Raw genomic sequence first — 22,474 nt, forward strand, 5'->3', positions numbered from 1 at the left:
CTGTGTGTGTGTGTGTGTGTCCTCTGGATCTGTGATGTTTTGTAACAGCAGAGCACCAGAGAAACTGCACCAATGCTGCGTTCAAGTCACACTTTTCACTGTAACCAAGGTTTTATCATAATGAGAACAGCTCAGAAAGTGATTAAACACCACGTCTCCTCTAAGCAGTTCAAAACAATACAAATTATAAATGGTGAAACTACAGAGTCACTGAAAACAGTCACAGATTTAAACCTCATTTTAATGTGAATGATGCTTACAGGTCAGAAACTGATAAATACAGTGACTTCTATGTGATGTGAATGCACCATAATGCTAAACTCAAACACTGACCCATCTTGGTCAAGTTACATTCGCTGATAAAACTTTTATAATGTGCATAAAAATGCAAAATGCTCTTTAAATGATGAGCCTTGTAATGTTTATTTTGTGTTTGGCATATTATGGATATATTTCTGTTTATATTATCTATATATTTCAAAGCAAAAGTAGAGGGAGTCACTGGAGTATAGTCTAATTTTTTAAAAAACAGCGTGAAGATTAATCTGAGTCATTACTATAATTACTGTAGAAGACAAAAAGACCATCACCAACAAGATTGGCAGCTCCCACGCTGCATCTTACAGGTTGTGGCTTCAGGTCAGATTTAGAGGGAAATCTGCCGGATTGCTGAATGTCACAGAGCAGGAGGTGGGAGCTGTTGTTCCACAGCTAACTGAGCTTTGAAGGGAGAATCAGCGGAGGGAGGGGGAGGGGGCGAGGTGAGAGATGAAGCAAAGGGACATTTTAACTAAACGCACCTCGTGATTAAAGTGATTTTAAAAACGACCCCTCAGTTCCACACGTTGTCCCGTTGGTGTCGACGGACTTCTCTTTGTCTTCTGTCGCCTTTAATTCTCGTCAACCTTTGCTGTAACTGAGCACGCTCAGCAGTGACCTGGAGCGAGAATCCAAAAATAAATCCCTGCAGTCGCTCATTTGTTTAGAATCGACATTTGCCTCCCAGAAGCCAAACATCACAGAAAGATGCTGGTGTTTGTGAGCGGCCTGTTTCCTGGTACTGGCACTTTGAGCTGAATATTTGAGCTGTTTACTCATCAACCAGCTCACCAAGTTAAAATTCTACTCATTTTCAGCCCCAGCACGACTTGCTCCTGCTCTCCTCACATCTTTCATTCCCTCTTCTACCTTGTATTATTCTCTCCACCCTTATTTGAACACTCTCCTCATGCATACAGCACTTCCTGCCTCTTCCAGCCCCTCCAGCGCAGCAGAGGCCCCCGCAGCTCATATTCCATTTTCAGTGTTTCATGTATAATACAGCAGGTCCCTTCATCAAAGTGAAAATGTCTGTCAGAGCAGAGGCCAGAGGTTCAGTCAGAGGGGTCCAGAGGGATGTGACAGCTGAGGAGGGTCTGTCCGACCACCGCCTGAACAAAATAAGTCTCTTTATTACCAGTATCTTTGCACCAGGATTCACTAGAGTCAGTGTTTTATAGACAAGTTCAGTGTCATAGAGGAAAAACTGTGTTTATAGATCCTGTAAATGCTTCTTTCAAATATATCTGGGTATTATTTATTAGGACACATCACCAGTGGCAGGATTCAAATCCTTAGAAAACAATAAATATGAACAAAAATAAGATTCAAATCAAATTTTTAAATCTGACTCAAAATTAGCTTTTCAACCATTTTTCTCTTTGTTCTCTGTGAATTGTTCTTGTCAGTGTGTATGTATGGTATCTGTTGGGTTCCAGCTCTTTGTGAAACATCTGTGAATTTCATGGCGAACCAGCCATTAGATATTTAGTGCACAAAGAAGGAGGCACTGTGAGCAGAATAGAAGGGGTCTGTTTTATCTGTGCACTGGATGTGTATGAAGACGACAGCCTTTGCAGCCCAATATACAATCATACAGTTACGTGCACTTGTTGGAAGAACATAGATTTGGAGAGTAAAATGCCCTTTGGGCTGTAGTTAACAGGCCGTTATACAGCTGATGTGCAGACAGACAGTGTGATTTATGTTTTACTCCTGGAGGTTTGGACCTGATGGTGGAGCTGCAGGAAAGATCAGGGAGGATTAATCCTCTGGGGACACCCACAACAAGCGTGACTGAATGTGGCTATCATGGTGCTAAGTGAAAGGTCAGGAGGTCACCAACTTCAGCGGGGATCATGGTCTTGGTGCCACGAATGAACACGCCAGATTTCACATTAATGTGCTCAGTAGACGTCCAGATACTGTATCCGTATCTGGATTACAGTGCTGGACAGGGAGGCAGTCGACGTCCCCGCTTGCGGAGCAAAAACACCGGCGGCGACTTCGGCCTTGATGAGTCATATCGGTCAAAGCCTAATTTACAAACCTGGACTGACCTCAGAGACTCTCACTGTCTCTGTGGCTCCCACACACACGGCTAACAGTTTTTATATAAACGTCTGCCCCGAGCCATTTTCATCAGCCAACTCTGTTATGTCAGAATATAATCTCAGCATACTGTTGGATCACAGCCAAATTATGACTCACTCACACACACACACACACACACAGTGGAGTGTAATTATCATAATTGTGTGCAGCGTCCTAGGAAACAGTGTCAGGCCCAGACTCCACACACTAACCTGTACGAACAAGGACTTACTTCCCACAGGCGTCGTGCTCTGCGGTGACTCCAGAATACACCGGACCATTTCCTGTTGACTATGAGATTAGAGCCCATTTACAAAACTAATCTAATGAAAGGGGACAGGAAACTCACAGAGGCAATTTTTCATTTGCTGGAAAATCCTCTTAATTGTGACTAGCTCTTTGTTATTTGTGATAAAACACAGAGTTTATTCAACTCAGTTTTTTTAAAGACAGTAGTGATTACACTTGTCATCAAGTCTGTGAATCCACTTTCATTAGTCAATAAAGAATAAAGACACAAAACACAGATGGAGGCAGAGGTATTCCAGCAGATCTTGTCTTCTGCTCGGTAAGATTCCTGTTTTTCCTGCTTGTATTTACCTGCTGTGTGTGTGTGTTTCCAACAGGACAGTTTTCCTGCCAGGTTTGGAGGGATCCACTTTGTGAACCAGCCGTGGTACATCCACGCTCTCTACACCGTCATTCGACCCTTCCTCAAAGACAAGACCAGGAAGAGGGTGAGGCCAGAAGATCCTCAGTTAAAGCTATAATCGCTGTTCTTATATGAACAGCAGAGTGAGGGGGGGGTTGCTGCACCTGCAGACGGACACAGTTAGGAACTAACTGAACACAGTGCATCCTTTAGCAGCTAAAGAGGAGTTAGAAAACAGAACTAAAAAAAGAGTAAATACTGAACTTACATCCATCATTTGGACGTAAAATCACTCTGAATAGAGGATAAGGTTTCTCTGTAAAAAGGCAACTGATATGTCAGTGTTGTATTTACAGCTTCTGCTGTTCTCAGGTGGCAAAAACATCTATAAATGTTTATGAAGCTTTTTTTAAAATCATAAATAAGTGACGCAATTGCCAGAAAGGATTTTTGTCTGTGTTGTAATGACTTGAATGAATTGCTGCTCAGGCTGATAGAACTGCGTTGGAGATTATCATATATTATCATTAGTCTACTGTGAAATGCCAAAGTAATTTAGTGATTCTTTCATTTTGTAACACTGACTTAGGAAATACAGACAATGATCTTCCTGTGCCTAAAACCCAGGACATTATATCAACATCTAGTTTTGCTATAGAGATTAATCAGCAAACAAGGGTTTTTAAGTCTTTTGTCTCAGAGGATACCATCTTTGTCTTGTCTGCACAAAAGCTTTACACAGTTAGGATGGATGGTGATGAAGCTTTTCAGTCTTTGTTCTCGTTATTATTCACAGACTGAAGAAGAGTCTGAATCTGAAACTGTCTAACTGTTTGCATCCTGTCTCTGTGCAGATCTTCATGCACGGTAACAACCTGAACAGCCTCCACCAGCTGATTCACCCTGAGATCTTACCGTCGGAGCTCGGCGGGATGATGCCGCCGTACGACATGGGCACGTGGGCGCGGACACTGCTGGACCACGCCTACGACGAGGAGACCGACTACTGCCCGGAGTCCTACACCCTGTCGGTACAAGACCTGGAGAGAGACCTGGAGAAAAACCTGTCCCCAAAAACCATGAAGAGGTGGGCTCATCATTTCTAACACCTCCACATTTATACTGTTGTACTGTTAATGTGATGAATCAAATGAAAGGCTTGTTCTGGAGGAAATTACAACACGTCCAGATTAAAATATGAAAAGAGGTGAAACTCAGGTTCCATTTGCCAAAACCCTGACAGTGATCCCTCTGTCCGTATGACAGCAACAGAAAATCAATATACTGTCAAACTAATGATGTTATCTTTGCATAATTAGAGTAAACAAATGAGAGAGTAATGGAGTTAATATGTAGATTTTATCTCGCTGTGGTATTTTAGTCTCCTCTCACCTCCCACTCTCTGCTTGGATTAACATGGTGTAGCTGACGATATATTTATTTATTAATTTCTTTATTTAACAGCAAAAAATGACTCAGGCAAAAACTCATTGCTTCAGGTTTCCTGTGTTTGTGCAGAAACAGTAAAGACTGATCAAACATGATATATAAACACAGTTTATAGGTAAATAAATAGCTGAATAACTAAACCGATAAGTTGGCGTTTGTTATTTTAGCATTTTTGACACTGAATATTGTCACTGAGTTTTAGCACAATGGAAACCTCATCTGTTTAAAAAATCTAATAAAAGATTTCTGGCCTTCAAAAACCCACAGTGATTAAATCACTGAGTTTGTGGACAGAAATTTTACCTTCAGAGGAAAGTTCAGGTCAGAGTTATCTGTGCTCGACGATGCTGTGAGTATGTTTGACGTTTTATGAAGTATCATTCTCCCCTATAGGCCACCACGCTGTGTGATTCACGCTGACAGGAAACCACCTGACCACAGAGTGATACCAACTGACTCATTCACTCAGAGATATTTAGACTGTGCCAGATGCACAGCAGTATGAGCTGAGACAGAGGACTGTCACTGCAGGGCAGCACAGCTCTGCCAACCACCAATAAATCATAAGTCAGTCATAAATGATCTGGTAATTACGCTGTGGATTTAAAAACCAAACTCATTTGATAATTCAGCTGCAAGTACAGGAATCATTGTGTTTGAATGTGCACGGCTAGAAAGAGCGCCTCAGTTCAGCCACCATTACTGCTTTAAATTTAGGGTATTTGTATTTCACACACATATGTTACACTTCATACTAGATGCCGACTGTTTGTGCACGTCACGCCTCTGATTCTGGAACCAGCATGCTTTCTGAAATCAGACATGGGAGCAGCAGAGCACCAGCTTCACTTGGTTCTGTGTGAACACACAAAGCCGTAATAATGAGGTCTTCTGCAGCAGTATAGCAGAGATTGATTGCAGTTTGGACTTGGTGTGTAGTTTGCTGTTTTCAGGAAAGGGTAGTGTTGCTGTAGCTTATCTCCTTCCAGTGAAGAGGAGAAACCCTGCTCAAAAATAAAATGATTTTTTTTTTTTTAAAAGCGAACTGATCAGAAGGGGACACACGAGGTCTGAAATAGGCTCCAGCAGGATTATTAGACCCGATACAAAACACTGTCGACCCAGACAAACAGAGAAGAACTGACAAAAACACATTTTCCCTGTGATGATGTTGATCAGAGCTGATAGAGTCCTCTAGGACGTGTTCAAGTATTAGACACCTTTGGGAAATGAATGGGACCACGCCAAGCAGACTGAGTTTAATCTGAACCTCTACTCAGCTTCAAGGTCTAGTCACAGTTATTAGAAAGTCAGAGGAGCTGTGATGACCTGTGGTGCTGATCGTCTTTCTGCGTCTCCTCTCCAGGTCTCAGTCGGTGGTGGAGCCCGGCGTCCTGAAACGACCAGACAAGGTCAAGAGCGAAGAAGACAACATGCAGCCGCTGCTCTCGCTGGACTAAAACAACACATTTACAGCTGAAAATCCTCCTCGAATCAATATTCACACACACAAATGCTCAAATAGACTTACCTGTGCACATACTGTAAGCGACACACACACACACACACACACACATGCACACACACGCTCTGGAAAACACCCCCCTCCAGAAAATGCTGCTGCTGCTGCTGTTGGATTCTTGTTTCTCTTGAACTCAGTGATATCGAGATGAGCTGATACGAAGCAGACACATGGCCAGAGACGAGAGGGACGTGTTCCTCTGAACACTGAAGGGCATCCTAAGAACCACTGATGGTGTTCTATATATTTATTTATTTAGTTATTTGTCAAGTGCCAATTCCAAAAACTGTAAATTAACGTCTTTAAACAATCCAGCCCCTCAGTGCGGAGCAGGGAAGCGTCGGCAAAGAGAAAGAGATGTGAAGGTGCCACATAAGTGTGAAAGCAGTGTTTCCTACAGCTGTATAGTATATAGGTGATGAGGGACGTGGGAAACTGGAAATCATACTTCAAAGAGGGCTTGGGGCTATGATTCCCAAGCTGCCATTTTTTTCCTTCTTTGTACAGTAATTTGGAGAAAACGCCTCGTCGGGCGTGAAGCACGGCTCAGGATTAGCAGAAGTGACGATATTGAGTTTGTTCGACTTCCTGGACCCAAACTGGCAGACAGGCAGTTGGTTTACTGGGAGTTTACTGGGAGTTTACTGGGAGTTTACTGGGGGTTTTTGTTTTGGTTTTTTATTTTCCTGTGAAAATAATGTCTGAAATATCAGTCTCGCTCCAGTTATCTCTTGGAAAAGCAAACCCCCCTTTACGGTCAGAGTCGGCTCTATGAATCACCTGCTTTTTCCTTTTGGCCATTTTCTCTCTTGTCCTGACCCCTGTGTCACAGAGTACAGCGTTTCTTCTGCCATTATGAAAAACTGCACAGCTGCAGGCTCTTTTTAAACAGTGACTCACATCATCAAGTATTTGTTTGGCTGAAGACGACCAAAAGATATATTTTCAGAATCTAATGGATAGGATGTCTGACCAAATAAATAAGGCAAAATGTGATTTTGTAAAAGCAGCCAAAGGGCAGGCGCATCACCTCTTCCTGTTACTTTGTGACACAGTTGTTATATTTTTAGCAATAATAATCTGATTTCTGACATTCAAACATTACCACAGCAAAACACTGTGTTTTCTGTTGACTAGAGTTGATTTCAGTATCTCAGTCTTATAAGAATTAGGTATTAAAAGGACTGTAGAGGTATTTTTGCATGTTTTAGACCATTTAAATCTCATGTACCTGAAACAGTATTACTGATTATTACTGATTATTTTCTAACACGTACTCCAGTGCAGTTATATTGCATTCATTATGCACATTATTATGCAGTTGAAAATCCATTTCATAGCTTTTTCAAGACTCAACCATGTCATGTTCAGCTAATAATTTATAGACTTAAAGATTTCAAGTGTTCATGTGATAACAAAATAATTTGAGTAATACCATCAGGCAAACAAACAAGAGATAGAAATAGAAACAAAACAAGGGTTAACTTTGCTGTTAGCTTGTGAACATGGATGGAAACAATGCATAAAAAACAGCTTTGCAAACCTTTAATGAGAAAAGAAACAAGGAAACACACAATGCATTTTGATGAGGAAAACTGAATGTAAACATAACTTTTGTTTGTTTACAAGAAAACCCCACAGAGCACCTTTAGGTCTGAAACATCAGAGTTTCCTGACAGCACGTGAACACACCAGACCTGCAGGCCACAGAACAATAATTAAATTAATGAGTCTGCAAACTGAGGTGAATGATTTGATCTGTCTCAGGCAATGTTGAAGTTAGCAGTATCAGAAATATAATTGGCAGTTAATGGGCTAAAACATGCAAACCTTAAAGGGTCCTTGTTTCAGCATTGATTGCTTTTTTAGTCAAGGTGTTTTGAAAGGACTGAATCTATGTCAAGTTTAATTTTACATATTTAAAGTACAGTATTATAATTACAGAGTTTGGTTTTAAATTCAGAAGATAGACAAGCTACGGCTGCAGTGTAGATACAGTAGGATATTTAAACTGACTCCACTCACTGTTCCTTTTATGCTTCTGACGTCCCAGAAATCCTTCTTCATATGAAACCGACACCAGCTGAAGGTGTCTGACACAGTTTAGGTTCCTCCAAATCAACCATTCACCGCAGGCTGTGAAGTGCAGAAGGTGTGACAACCGAATGTTAAGAAGGTAGACAGGCCAGCAGATGGGAAAGCTGCGTCTCTGACGAGCGGAGCAGCAGAGGAACAGGCAGTCAGGCAGGCAAACAGACAGCCGAGCAGAGCGCAGAGAGGCCGGCGGGCAGGAAGCGTGAGGTGGCCGGCTGCAACGAGAGCAGACAGCTGGAATGTTAAACTATCACACCAGCGTACATGACATGTCATCCCCACTTACAACAGCTCAGAGGCTCGACCCTGCGCAGAGTCGACTTAGACTGCGGTCTCTGTGGTTTACCCCTTTGGCTCTGTGTGATCTGTCAGGTTCCACCGCAGTCTAACTCTGTTAGATGGAGATAATCTGCCACATGTGATGGTGATGCTGTTCTCTTATTTAATATGTGATCAGTCCGCTGGTGCAGAACAGACAAGAACTGCAGAAAAGCAGCCTGGGAAACCTATGATTGTATTATTTACCCTCATGACACTTCGCTAACCTTCTCCCTGTCTATATCTAGGTTTCTACCATCAGTTTTGTCGGCTGAGATGAAAACTGTCTGGAAAGACCAGGACAGAGCTGCTGATGTTACTCTAAACCCTGATATAGAAGCGGATCTCGGCTCCCTCTCAGTGGATGCTCCAGTCATGAAATGGAGTTTTTCCAAGATACTATTGTTACACTTGATGGCTTTAAAAGTAACTGAGTACTCCTGTCAGTAAGGTAGGCCCTCCAACTCTTTTTATAGAGAGCATCGCTCTTACTAGAGCCCTGTTCACTCAAAGCTTGACAGACCTGCGGTGTCTATATCTTCAGTTGAGGGTGGTTTTAGTGAAACGTCAGTTCCCAGGATTCCCCTCTGTGAATTTCCCACAGTCAGCCACAGCTCTATTCTTTCAGCAGCCCTCAAATCACAGCCTCCTGTTGTTTAGCTGTTTCTGTTGCCTTCATTTACTGAGGCAAAAACATCCTCTTCAATCAACAGAAGTACAGTTTAGTGCTGACATCTGTTAAAATGCTGCTGATCTGGGTTTTTAACAGAGTGGAAAACATCGAGCACAATCACATTCAGTTCTGTTAGAATGAACCTGCTCTCGATGCTCTCCAGCGATTGCAGCATTAAAAGCCAGTGTAGGAGAGAAAACACTAAACTATAATGTGATTTAAACTGCATTTGTCAAGATCGCACTTTACAGGATTTTTAACAAGGTTGTTCAGTGCAATGGAACCAGGTGGTGTCTGAGTGCTGATGATTATTCTCTGAACGTGCACGAGGCAAATCAAACCTGCAGTAATATGCAAACGACGAAACAATATGTGAACTTTGGAAAAATAACTGATGATGACGACAGTGACAAAAACTCAAAATAACTTAAGTCTGCTTCTGATCACAACTCAAACCTCAACAAAAGCACTGCAATCTCTGCCAGTGATGGAAGTTTGTTGCTCAGCTTTTATGAGGCCTGAGAAGAGCATCACTACTACATCAGCAGATTTACTACTCTCTCCACAGACTCTCCACAGTAGACTGATAGTAGTAGGAGTTTCTCTGGCAGTGGATATGTTGCTGCAGCCTTGAGAAACAGTTGTTCCAGAGGCTTTTCCATCAGGAGTGGAGTCAGGTTACATGATCTTTCATGGTCTTTTTGAACGCCCCCGTTTCTTCTTTGTCCCGCATGTCCTGCCAGGTTTCAAATTTATTTGCTGAATGTTACAAACAGAGTCAACACAATTTTTACTTATGAAAAAATCTTATACATTTAAGGTCCTTAAGATAACAGCTTTGACCCTTTACCTCCTCAAACCCCCACAATTCCACTGAAACAGGAGAATGTTTCTGTATGCGACATTAAATATTTGTAATTTTACAGCCAAGTATACCAAGGGATTGTGTTCATATTGGGTGACTGTGCAGCATTATTTACATCACACAGGTGTTCATGGTGCGTGGAGCACATCTGGTTTTCATACCAGAGACCAGACTATCGCTCCACTCATCAACATTTAATATATTTCCCTAACTTTACCTAGGTCATAATCGTTGCCTAACCTTTACCATAAATTGAGAAAAAAATCATTTTAAACATTGGCACTGAATGCTTCAAGAATGTTGTTGGTGAACTCAATCTGGGTTTATGTTTTTTGGCTTTTTGTTGTTTTTTTCAGAATTTTTGAATCTCTTATCTAGGTGTGAATTCAAAGTTAACGACCTTCAATCCATTCTAATGTCAGTTTTCAAAAATGTTATCTTAACACTTGCTTTGCTCAGCCATTAAGGCATTAAAAGGGTGCTTGTTCCTGTTCAAATCAATCAACATTTTAGGGAAATGGAGAAAAGCCAGCTTTGATATCAGAGAGAGTACTGTGGGTCAAAGGTAAAACCATGTTCATTGTGTGTTTTAGTCGAGTGATTTCTGTGCTTTAGCAAATATCTGAGATGAGTTTTTTCACAGCTAGAACACACATACAGTAGAATAATTTCAGGCTGTAACGTCAGGATTCAGTTGAGCTTTTATCAGTGTCAGTGAGGCTGTGAGTTGTTCAGGAGGAAATGTGAAGGAAAACACACATATTTAGTACCATAAACAGGGAAACACACACTCACACAGCCACTGTAGATGCTTCCAGTTGTTAGGATATAAAGTTTACATGTAATAAACATCTGTATACTGCTTGAATATAGCAAAACTGAGTCTATCTGAATCTCACTCAGAGCGTTCTGCAGGATTATTTTTAAGGTTTGAGTTAGGTTTTGTTAGAGGTTGGTATCAGAGGCTGCTTTGTTCTGTTGTAAAAACTTATTGTATGTAGAGGAAATTAAACACAGTAACACACAGGTGAAGATTTTTAATTTTATTACAGATTTATGTGGTGATGCTTTGTGCTTTACCACACATTTAAGATTTTTTAAATGTTTCATTTATTTGTCAGTATTTTATTAAAATTGCAATCTACCTTGTTTATCACACAGGGGGCAGATTGGTATATGTTGTATGAATTGTAAACTGAATTATGAAGTTAGAATCTGTTTTATTTAAGAAATTCAGCATTTCGAATGTTATTTCTGTGTTGTTGTTACGTCTTTCCTGCTGACTTTGGATCAAAATATTGTTGAATACATTTCAGACACTTACTGTAACAGACCAGTATAGGTGGCTCTCACAGCTTTAAAACCACCAGGGAAGCCATCGTGGAGGTCCTCAGTGATTATTTATAAATTTTAATTTTACTATCTCACCAAATCTGAACATTAACTATTCATTTCTGAGCTGGTTTTAAATGTAGACATCCTTTCACTAATACTTAAGAGCTGGTTTGTCAGTTTATTGTGAACTAACCTACCATGAGTTATTGTAAAGACATAAATATTCACACGAGTCTGTGTGTGAGGAAACTGTTGTTTGCAGACACCCTGAGAGGCCGGTCAGAGACAAAATTCTGCTGATTCATTTCTTAGTTCTGATCTAAATTGTTTCCTCTCCTGTCTCTGCTTCATCTGTCAAACAAGTGGAGAAAAGGTTTTGTTAGGTGAGAAAGAAAAAAAGTTTTACCAGTGTCATTTTTCTAAGATATTTAGTTTTTATCTGTGAAAACAATTGAAATAAAAAAAAGTTTTGAAAAAAATCACCTGAAAGAAAACATCAATACTAGACAAACAATTACAGAAATTCATGACAACAAAAAGAAAATTCTTAGACAAGAATAAAGAAACTTAGAAGAATTTTGCCCTTAAAACTTTTCACATTTTCTCAAGTCATAAACACAGAACAGTAAACAGCTTAGATCAGAAAATGGATCAGTGGAAACAAAATCTTATTTTCCTCCCTTGCCTCTCAGGGTTTCTGTAGTTATTTGAAAGAAGAATAATTGTAACTTGCTTCACTTATCGGAACAAATGCCTCACTTGCAAACCGTGCATGAGTGTATAGGCGCCCCAAAGGACAAATTTATCAGCAGTTTGCAAGCGAACACTTGTGAAACATGACGCTGACACCATTTACAATTCACCTTATGCAGTGCTCACAAATCAATTTATTCCTCCCTCTAGGAGCTGGTGATTGCTTTTTGGATTTGCATGCTCTTTAACACATGACTAAACACACTAACTAAAATACAGCATTTGAAAACAGAGATTTTTTTATTTGTAAGTATAATCACATTTATTTTGACTCCGTCCTGGTCTGTTCTGATATAACGTTCAACATCTACAGTGACTCACCAGTAGACCTCCATGATGGTGCCAAATGTGGTTGATAGTATATTAGTGATTAAAATACAAAGCTTCCACAGTTGGGGCTGCATTTCTCCAAATCAGAGCTAAAATCCCAGTTTGAAACATACGCAGTGATTGGGTAAACTTGTGACAGTTTGGAGGATTGTAGAAGAGAGGACATTGCTATCATTCATAGAAACTGAATAAATATATTGTTTGCATTCATCTGGTTCATAACATTTGACACTAAATGGTTCAAAAATAAGGAAAAAGTCAACTTCAATGTCTGGTTTGAGTGATGCACATGTCCTCTGCTTTTCTGTGCCTATGAGTTTGACAGGCAACCTAAACATCACTGACCGACAGAACTTTGTTTTTCCAGTTTCCAGATAATGTAAAACTGGCAGCAATGACAGCACATGCTCTGTATAGATCAGTTAATAATTTATTGTTCTTTTCTTTATGATGTTGGAATCAAACTCTCCAAGTCTTTATCAGACTAAGAAGAGTCATTTCTCACTGACTTTGATTAATGTTTCATTTATCTCAGCCAAAGCCACCTCTCCAGTTAAAAACCTAATGTATTGTTTCTAATCATTAAGTATTTGTGCTTTGAAGATTTGGACATTGAATGACATTTTTTTTAATGATTGATAATTTTCTGAAAATGAATGCAAAACTTTCAGTTGTGATATATTTATTGATTTTCATATCACTTGTTCTTTGATTGTATAGTTGCAGTAGGAGCTGTAGGGAGACCAAACTCAAAACCGAATTGTGAAGTCGTTATGGAAAGCCAGTATATTATAGGAGCAAAAAACTGTTCAGTTAGCAGGTGTTAAATGTATAAATGTCCTCAAAGACAATTTGCTGAAATGCATTATGTAAAACGAGCAAAATAAATATGGACACACGTAGATTTTCTCACTGGTCACATTTCTCTTGTTTCTGTTTCTTAAGACTTGTCTCATCACTTGAATTTTTTAACAACAATGCAGTATTTTAGAGTGGGGAGTGGTGCTTGAGACATTGCCTGTCACTTAGTTTTAACTAAATGGGGAAACAAATTGTTATAGCTCTTTAGCGGCTATACAGTATATAATGCACAATATATGTGTAAACCTCAGTTTATTTGTTGAAATGTCATTGACCAGTCCTGTGGCCAACCCAGAAACTCCGATGTCAAAATTTCAGTGAACGCAACTACGTTGTACGACCGCAAGTGAAAGCAACAATTAGATGACGCGGTGACGGTAGAAGCAAGCCTAGCTTACAGGCGTATACTGCGAACAGGTAAGTTAAATCCCTAATTGTGGACAAATTTCATCTCGTGTTACATCTCTGTGTTTCACAAAAGCATTTAACAAAACACTAAAAGATTTGAGTGTCTGTGTTTTATTTTTCAGTAAAACTTCTTTTATGCCGATACTTGTTTGAGCCACAGACTAAAGCTTCCCCCAGTAACGCCCGGTCAATCAGCGTATGTCGACGTATGACGTATGTCATCATTGTCTGCGACGTGTCTCGCCATTGGTCAAGAGCTCCTGGAGGAGCGCAGAGAGGCGGAGACACGAAGCTGGAAAACAAATAAAACCAAGTTTAACCCATATCTTCTGTTTGCCAGTACTGAGAGAAAACGTTGTTTCTGCAGAGGCCTGGATGCTAAAACAGAGTGTTTTTGTCAAACCCGAGTGAGACTGGATGCTGAGCACACCTGCGGTATGGTATGGTATGGTATGGCAAGGCAAACAGTTAGCGGCTAGCCTTAGTATTAGCGTTATCGGAGAGCATTAGCATTAGCATTTCCTTGTAGTGATATAGTTCAACTCCATTTTCAGTCGTTTAATCGCGCGGGTGAGAGTGTGTTTGTGTTTCTGTGACTAAGGTGTCCCCGACAACTCAGGCGACCCTGACTTTTGGGCTATTTTATGGTCATTTTATATCATTTTGCGTCTCTGCCTGGCTGTTTTACACATCGGTGTTAGCATTAGCAATAGTGGTGAGCGTTAGCATTGGAGTCGAGCGTTAGCATTAGCTCTGTCTTTTATTGATGTCTTTATTTGTGTGGGTTAAAGTGTGTTTGTGTTTCTGTGACTTAAGCGTCCCTGTCATAAGTTGTGGAGGGTGGTAACTGTTTAGCAGTCTGTTTGTCTGTTTGTCTGTTTACACACTGTTTGCATCTCTTTACAATTACCTTGCAGACATTTTACTGCTTCTTTGTAATATTTGTGCTCCGTCTTGGTCATTTTAAGTCAGTGTATGGTGGATTATCATGTCTATGTGATAATTTTGTGTCTTTTTGTGGTGGTATTGCATCGTTTGGCGTTTCCAGCTGGCTGTTCTACATCTTAATGGTCAGCTTCTTTGTAGTTGTTTTGAATGGTGTCTTTGTAGTTTAGTGTCTATTTCAGGTCATTTAATGTTTCTTTGTGGCCATTTTGTGTTTCAGGTGACAGTTAAGCATCTCATTGTGATCATTTTGCCTCTGTCGTTTTGTGTGTCTTTGTATCTTTGTGGTAGTAATCTGTCCATAGCCATCCAATGATCCCCTGTTGTGTATATTATTGATTAGAAATTTGTTTGTGGTGACTTGAGACAAGCTTGAAAACTAGATTTTAACTCTGTGCTCTTACGTTTTAAGCCTCACTAGTAGATCACAATATGTGAGCTGAGATTGCTGTTATCGTGTTATTATTATAAAAAGTATTTTAAAAATAGCTTCTGTCTCTGAGATCAATAAAGTCATAATGTAGTAACACAAGTAATTTATTCACCTCAAAACTCAAAGTATTATTGTCAAGGTTCTAGTGTTTAGTTTGCTGTATTCTTCTACACTGTTCAGGTTTTGGAGGTGAACTGTTCTTTATTAATGAGGTCATTTGTTTTTGTGTACTTGTGTTTTGCAGCTTTACTGGTTGAGCTGCTGCAGCCTGGACAGAAACACCAGCTCTCACCGTACGAACCAAACAGGTGTGTGTAAAGTAATATAGAAATTAAGATTTAAGTACATTTTTTTCCCAAATATTTAATATATTATTGATTGTTAAAGATGTGATGGTTTTTTTTCGTCATATGTGACAGTAAACAGCCCATTTTCTGAGACACTCCTTCAATGTTTGGAAAATATTCTGGTTCGAATATTTCTCTGTGTTTTGGGGTTAAACTGTCGATGAGGAATAGGTCATAGTGTATTGATCGTTTTCCTTTGTATATTTCTCTTTTTATTTCTTCCAGGTGTCACCACTTTGTCCATGATCACAAAGACGTCATCCACAATCAGTCTTCATACAATGAAGAAGTTCTTTGAGACCAGGACTGAGGTCTCCAGGTAATTCACAAACAGCTTTACATCAACTGTCCAACACAGAGCACTGACATTAAATTATATATCTTCAGATATTTAGAATTTAAGAATTTTAGCATCAGCTCTCTCTCTCTCTCCCTCCCGCTCCCCCACTCTTTCTCCTTCTCACTCTCTCCATCTCTCTCCCTCTCCCTCACTCTCTTAAGCCTGGCACACACTCAAAGATTTTTAAAATCTTTTAAAATCTTACCCAACAATGTGAGAGACCACACACATGATGACAAATAATGTCACATTTCACTGTTTTGTTCTTATAGTGCGTGGTGTGCAACCAACACAGTACACCTCACACTAACAGATTCACCACCAACAACCACAGTCTGGACTCTTAAAATTCTAAATCTGACGCAGTCAGAAAAGACTTTAGAGTAAACAAACATGGCAGGCGATGATGTCTCTCGTTTGCTTCTGTCTTCAGTCAGCTTGCTTCCTGATTGGTTATCGGCCCGTTCCGTGTGACAATCTGCAGAGTGTGTGCTCAGCTCTCCTCCCCTCACACGACAGGTTCTCTGATTGGAACTATTGAACATGTTTAATATTTATCAGGGCGGCTCCGATCGTCTTCAGAGCAGATCAGGGAGCGTAAAACCACTCTGAACACACCTCACACCACAGGACAATCTGACAAGATAATCTTTAGAACCACCAGATAATTGGGCCTTTGCTGACTTTGATCGGGAGGGGGGATTTGGGCCGATAAATTGCCCCATTATCTTTTGGTGTGTACCCCGCTTTACTCTTTCTAATTCTCATGCTTTCTCTCGTTCTGTCTCCATCCGCCTCTCTCTGCCTCCTTCTTTCTCTGTCTCTTTCTCCTTGTGTCTCATTCTCTCCCTCTGTCGCTCTCTCTCTCTGTCTTCCTCATTAGTTGAGTAAATCAGAAAAAAAGTGAAGAACTTATTGATTTCAGTATCACACTAGAAACACTGTCATTTCGCTTCATTTTGGCTTCTCTCAGCCAAATGTAGTTCATATTTTAACTGACTTTAGAGAAACAAACATTTCAATCCCCTGCTGTTGTGTGAATTTCAGGAGCTGGTGGAGTCGGTTCTCCAGTCAGCAGCTTCTTCTGTCTTTGTGTAGCTCTTGGACTAGTTCTGAGAAGTCCAGAACCAGGGTGTCCACACTCTGGTTTCTTTGTAGATTTACTTCTCTATCTTTGGACAGTTTGAAGTTCAATACCCAGGAACTCTCGCTTTTATCTTGATATGTTAAAAGTCACATCTTTATATTAATGTTTGTTGTGTTTTTCTCCATAGGATTCAAACTTCAACTGTTAAATCACAGAGAGAAGAGACAGATGGGAAGACATTTCCAGAAGGTCAGTGTTAGTTTATTCTTTTCAGTCATTATCTCAGCTGCAGTTTAACACTTTAAAACCTCTTGTCTGGAACAAATAGCAACAAATGAAAGCTGCTGTAACTTATCAGTTTTAATTAGTATTTTTCAACAGTGTAGCTGCAAAATAAGGTGTCAAACTAGCATACAATTTTTTGACCGTTTACATTTTTTTTTTCCTGTATTAAGACATTTTTACACAATTTTTTGACACTGTACTAGACCATGACATTTTTTTGAAACTTTCTAATGACTTTATATATTGACAGTTTTTGATGTCTTACTATATTGTGACACTTCTTGACACCAGCGGCAAGGGTTACGACTTTTAGCTACATGTAGCCAGAGGTTAGGGTTAGGGTTACGGCTTTTAGTCAGAGACCACTTGTAGATAAGTATACTTTTTAGCCTCAATTATACACTTTTGGCATTTTTGCATTACAAAGTATTTTTTGTGATTTACGTGATGTGAAAATAGAGAAATTCAACTCAAAAGTTAAGAAACATAACTTTATTGAAATAGTACACAACAAAGAATAATGACAGATGTTTGACCACTTGAAGACACTTTGTTTTATTCTCTCACCCCACATTTAATGTAGTGATGAATGCACCGGAGGACATGCTTGTTTAAAATAAACATCTCTGAACAACTTTCGTAACATTTAACTACTTTTGTTGTCCTCTTCAGGTGACACAGTCGTTCTCCTTCTCCTCCTCCTCCTCCTCCTGCAGAGACAGAACATGTTAATTACTGAGACAGTCCAAAAACTTTAATATATGTATTAAAATGTTTATATAAAGAAAAGAACAGTTTAATTAGCCCTCAACTTCCATTTTTTTAAAACTATTTTTCATGCCTTACTACAGTATGACATTTTTTGATGATTTTTGACACCTTACTATACTATGACATTTTTTGACGATTTTTTACACCTTACTATACTATGACATTTTTTGACCATTTTTGACACCTTACTATACTATGACATTTTTTGACACCTTATATACTATGACGTTTTTTGACCATTTTTGACACCTTACTATACTATGACATTTTTTGACCATTTTTGACACCTTACTATACTATGACATTTTTTGACGATTTTTGACAACTTACTATACTATGACAATTTTTGATGATTTTTGACACCTTACTATACTATGACATTTTTTGACCATTTTTGACGCCTTATATACTATGACATTTTTTGACCATTTTTGACACCTTACTATACTATGACATTTTTTGACCATTTTTAATGCCTTATTATACTATGACGTTTTTTGATGATTTTTGACATCTTACTATACTATGACATTTTTTGACACCTTACTATACTATGACATTTTTTGATGGTTTTTGACACCTTACTATACTATGACATTTTTTGACCGTTTTTGACACCATACTATACTATGACATTTTTTGATGATTTTTGACATCTTACTATACTATGACATTTTTTGACCATTTTTGACACCTTACTATACTATGACATTTTTTGACATTTTTGACACCTTACTATACTATGACATTTTTTGATGATTTTTGACATCTTACTATACTATGTCATTTTTTGACCGTTTTTGACACCTTATTATACTATGACGTTTTTTGACCATTTTTGACACTTAACTATACTATGACATTTTTTGACCATTTTTGACACCTTACTATACTATGACATTTTTTGACCATTTTTGACACCTTACTATACTATGACATTTTTTGTTGATTTTTGACACCTTACTATACTATGACGTTTTTTGACATTTTTGACACTTAATTATACTATGACATTTTTTGACGCCTTACTATACTATGACATTTTTTGACCATTTTTGACACCATACTATACTATGACATTTTTTGACACCTTACTACACTATGACATTTTTTGACCATTTTTGACACCTTACTATACTATGACAATTTTTGACCATTTTTCATGTCTTACTATACTATGATATTTTTTGACAATTTTTGACACATTACTATACTATGACAATTTTTGACCATTTTTCATGTCTTACTATACAATGACATTTTTTGATGGTTTTTGACACCTTACTATACTATGACATTTTTTGATGGTTTTTGACACCTTACTATACTATGACATTTTTTGATGGTTTTTGAAACCTTACTATACTATGACATTTTTTGACCATTTTTCATGTCTTACTATACTATGACATTTTTTGATGGTTTTTGACACCTTACTATACTATGACATTTTTTGATGGTTTTTGACATCTTACTATACTATGACATTTTTTGACTATTTTTCATGTCTTACTATACTATGACATTTTTTGATGGTTTTTGACACCTTACTATAGTATGACAATTTTTGACCATTTTTCATGTCCTACTATACTATGACAATTTTTGACGCCTTACGATATCATGACAATTCTTGACCATTTTTCATGTCCTACTATACTATGACAATTTTTGACGCCTTACGATATCATGACAATTCTTGACCATTTTTCATGTCTTACTACACTATGACATTTTTTGACCATTTTTCATGTCTTACTATACTATGACATTTTTTGACAATTTTTGACACATTACTGTACTATGACATTTTTTGACAATTTTTGACATTTTACCATACTATAACATTTTTTGACCATTTTTGACATCTTACCATACTATAACATTTTTTGACAATTTTTGACACCTTACTATAGTATGACAATTTTTGACCATTTTTCATGTCCTACTATACTATGACAATTTTTGACGCCTTACGATATCATGACATTTTTTGACCATTTTTGACCATTTTTCATGCCTTACTATACTATGACAATGTTTGACCACACACCTCTACACAATGTTTGTAAGTTAGGTTATGTTTTTGTGTTTGTGTATTGTTCAAATAAATACTTCTGAACCCTGAATATTTTGCTGGTCTGTTTAATATTGTATGAAAGTGAACATTGCTAACCTCTCTGCTGTAGAACTCTAAATTTATTATTTCAAGGTTATTCAAGTGATAGTAAACTTCATAAGCTGATTCAGCAAATTGACAATAAAGTTAGTGTTACGGCTTTTAGCCACAGGTTAGGGTTAGGGTTAGGGCTACGGCTTTAAGCCACAGGTTAGGGTTAGGGTTAGGGCTACGGCTTTAAGCCACAGGTTAGGGTTAGGGTTAGGGCTACGGCTTTAAGCCACATATTAGGGTTAGGGTTAGGGCTGTTAACCACATATTAGGGTTAGGGTTACGGCTTTAAGCCACAGGTTAGGGTTAGGGTTAGGGTTATGGCTTTAAGCCACAGGTTAGGGTTAGGGTTAGGGCTGTTAACCACATATTAGGGTTAGGGTTACAGCTTTAAGCCACATATTAGGGTTAGGGTTACAGCTTTTAACCAGGGTTAGGGTTAGGGTTAGGGCTGTTAACCACATATTAGGGTTAGGGTTATGGCTTTAAGCCGCAGGTTACAGTTAGGGTTACGGCTTTTAACCACAGGTTAGGGTTAGGGTTACGGCTTTTAACCACATATCAGGTTACGGCTTTAAGCCACAGGTTAGGGTTAGGGTTAGGGCTGTTAACCACATATTAGGGTTAGGGTTATGGCTTTAAGCCACAGGTTAGGGTTAGGGTTATGGTTTTTAACCACATATTAGGGTTAGGGTTATGGCTTTAAGCCACAGGTTAGGGTTAGGGTTACAGCTTTTAACCAGGGTTAGGGTTAGGGTTAGGGCTGTTAACCACATATTAGGGTTAGGGTTATGGCTTTAAGCCACAGGTTACAGTTAGGGTTACGGCTTTTAACCACAGGTTAGGGTTAGGGTTACGGCTGTTAACCACATATTAGGGTTAGGGTTACGGCTTTAAGCCACAGGTTAGGGTTAGGGTTAGGGTTGTGAGCCTCAATTATGCATTTTAATTACAAACTGTAAGTAAAGAATAGCTTAGATTGCAAAATCATTTTTGTAATGTTACTTTGAAAACAGACAAATGCAACTCAGAAGTTAAGCTACAAAACTTTATTGATTCTGTTCTAGACAACATTTCACAAATCACAGCAAGCATGATGACAAATGTTTGACCACTTGGAGACATCTTGTTTTATTCTCTCACCCCAGATTTAATGTACTCATGATCACACATAAGGATATGGTTGTTAAAAATAAACATCTCTAAACATCTTTAGGAACACTGAACTCCTTTTGTTGTCCACTTCAGGTGACACAGTCTTCTCCTTGTCCTGCAGAGAGACGGCAAGTTAACCACTTAAGTACATAGAGGAATTATAGAAGAAAAAGACAGTGTAACGACTTAATATACTATGACATTTTTTGATGGTTTTTGACACCTTACAATACTATGACATTTTTTGATGGTTTTTGACACCTTACTATACTATGACATTTTTTGATGGTTTTTGAAACCTTACAATACTATGACATTTTTTGATGGTTTTTGACACCTTACTATACTATGACATTTTTTGACCATTTTTCATGTCTTACTATACTATGACATTTTTTGATGGTTTTTGACACCTTACTATACTATGACATTTTTTGACCATTTTTCATGTCTTACTATACTATGACATTTTTTGATGGTTTTTGACACCTTACTATACTATGACATTTTTTGATGGTTTTTGACACCTTACTATACTATGACATTTTTTGACCATTTTTCATGTCTTACTATACTATGACATTTTTTGATGGTTTTTGAAACCTTACTATACATTTTTTGACATTTTTATTTTTTTTTGACATTTTTTATTTTTTCATGTCTTACTATACAATGACATTTTTTGATGTTTTTGCACTTACTATACTATGACATTTTTTGTCCTTACTATACTATGACATTTTTTGATGGTTTTTGACACCTTACTATACTATGACATTTTTTGATGGTTTTTGACACCTTACTATACTATGACATTTTTTGATGATTTTTGACACTTACTATACTATGACATTTTTTGATTGCATTTTTGAGACACCTTACTATACTATGACATTTTTTGATCGCATTTTTGACACCTTACTATACTATGACATTTTTTTGACATTTTTGACACCTTACTATACTATGACATTTTTTGATGATTTTTGACACCTTACTATACTATGACGATTTTTTTGACATGTTTTTGACACTTACATTATACTATGACATTTTTTGACCATTTTCCATGCCTTATCATACTATGACATTTTTTGATGTATGACATTTTTTGACCATTTTTCACTTACTATACTATGACATTTTGATGACATTTTTTTTTTCATGCCTTACTATACTATGACATTTTTTGATGGTTTTTGACATCTTAATATACTATGACATTTTGACCATTTTTCATGCCTTACTTACTATGACATTTTTGATTTT

At 38.2% G+C, this 22,474-nt stretch overlaps 1 protein-coding gene and 2 long non-coding RNA genes across 4 annotated transcripts in view; 2 read left to right on the forward strand and 1 right to left on the reverse strand.

The window, feature by feature from the left end:
- The window catches only part of clvs2 (clavesin 2), a 31,352-nt gene extending 18,047 nt beyond the window's left edge, over positions 1–13,305 (forward strand). Inside the window, exons 3-5 of the mRNA XM_018682873.2 lie at positions 3,039–3,149; positions 3,919–4,151; positions 5,880–13,305. Coding sequence (XP_018538389.1) covers positions 3,039–3,149; positions 3,919–4,151; positions 5,880–5,973 — 438 coding nt within the window. The 3' untranslated portion in view covers positions 5,974–13,305. The remainder of the gene's footprint in view (positions 1–3,038; positions 3,150–3,918; positions 4,152–5,879) is intronic.
- A 2,360-nt stretch (positions 13,306–15,665) lies between these two features.
- LOC127142648 (uncharacterized) lies at positions 15,666–20,009 on the forward strand. Its single transcript, XR_007813598.1, has 3 exons — positions 15,666–15,716; positions 17,012–17,073; positions 17,782–20,009. It is a non-coding gene; the product is annotated as an uncharacterized LOC127142648 (long non-coding RNA).
- LOC127142647 (uncharacterized) lies at positions 18,754–22,027 on the reverse strand. Of its 2 annotated transcripts, XR_007813596.1 has the most exons (3): positions 21,966–22,027; positions 21,543–21,770; positions 18,754–19,312 (listed from the first exon to the last, which is right to left on the reverse strand). It is a non-coding gene; the product is annotated as an uncharacterized LOC127142647 (long non-coding RNA). The 2 variants fall into 2 exon arrangements; XR_007813597.1 differs by lacking the exon at positions 21,966–22,027 and having other exon boundaries at positions 21,543–21,799.
- Between the last annotated feature and the right edge of the window lie 447 nt (positions 22,028–22,474).

This window comes from Lates calcarifer, linkage group LG7_1 (genome assembly GCF_001640805.2).
Source record: "Lates calcarifer isolate ASB-BC8 linkage group LG7_1, TLL_Latcal_v3, whole genome shotgun sequence".
NCBI lineage: Eukaryota > Metazoa > Chordata > Actinopteri > Centropomidae > Lates > Lates calcarifer.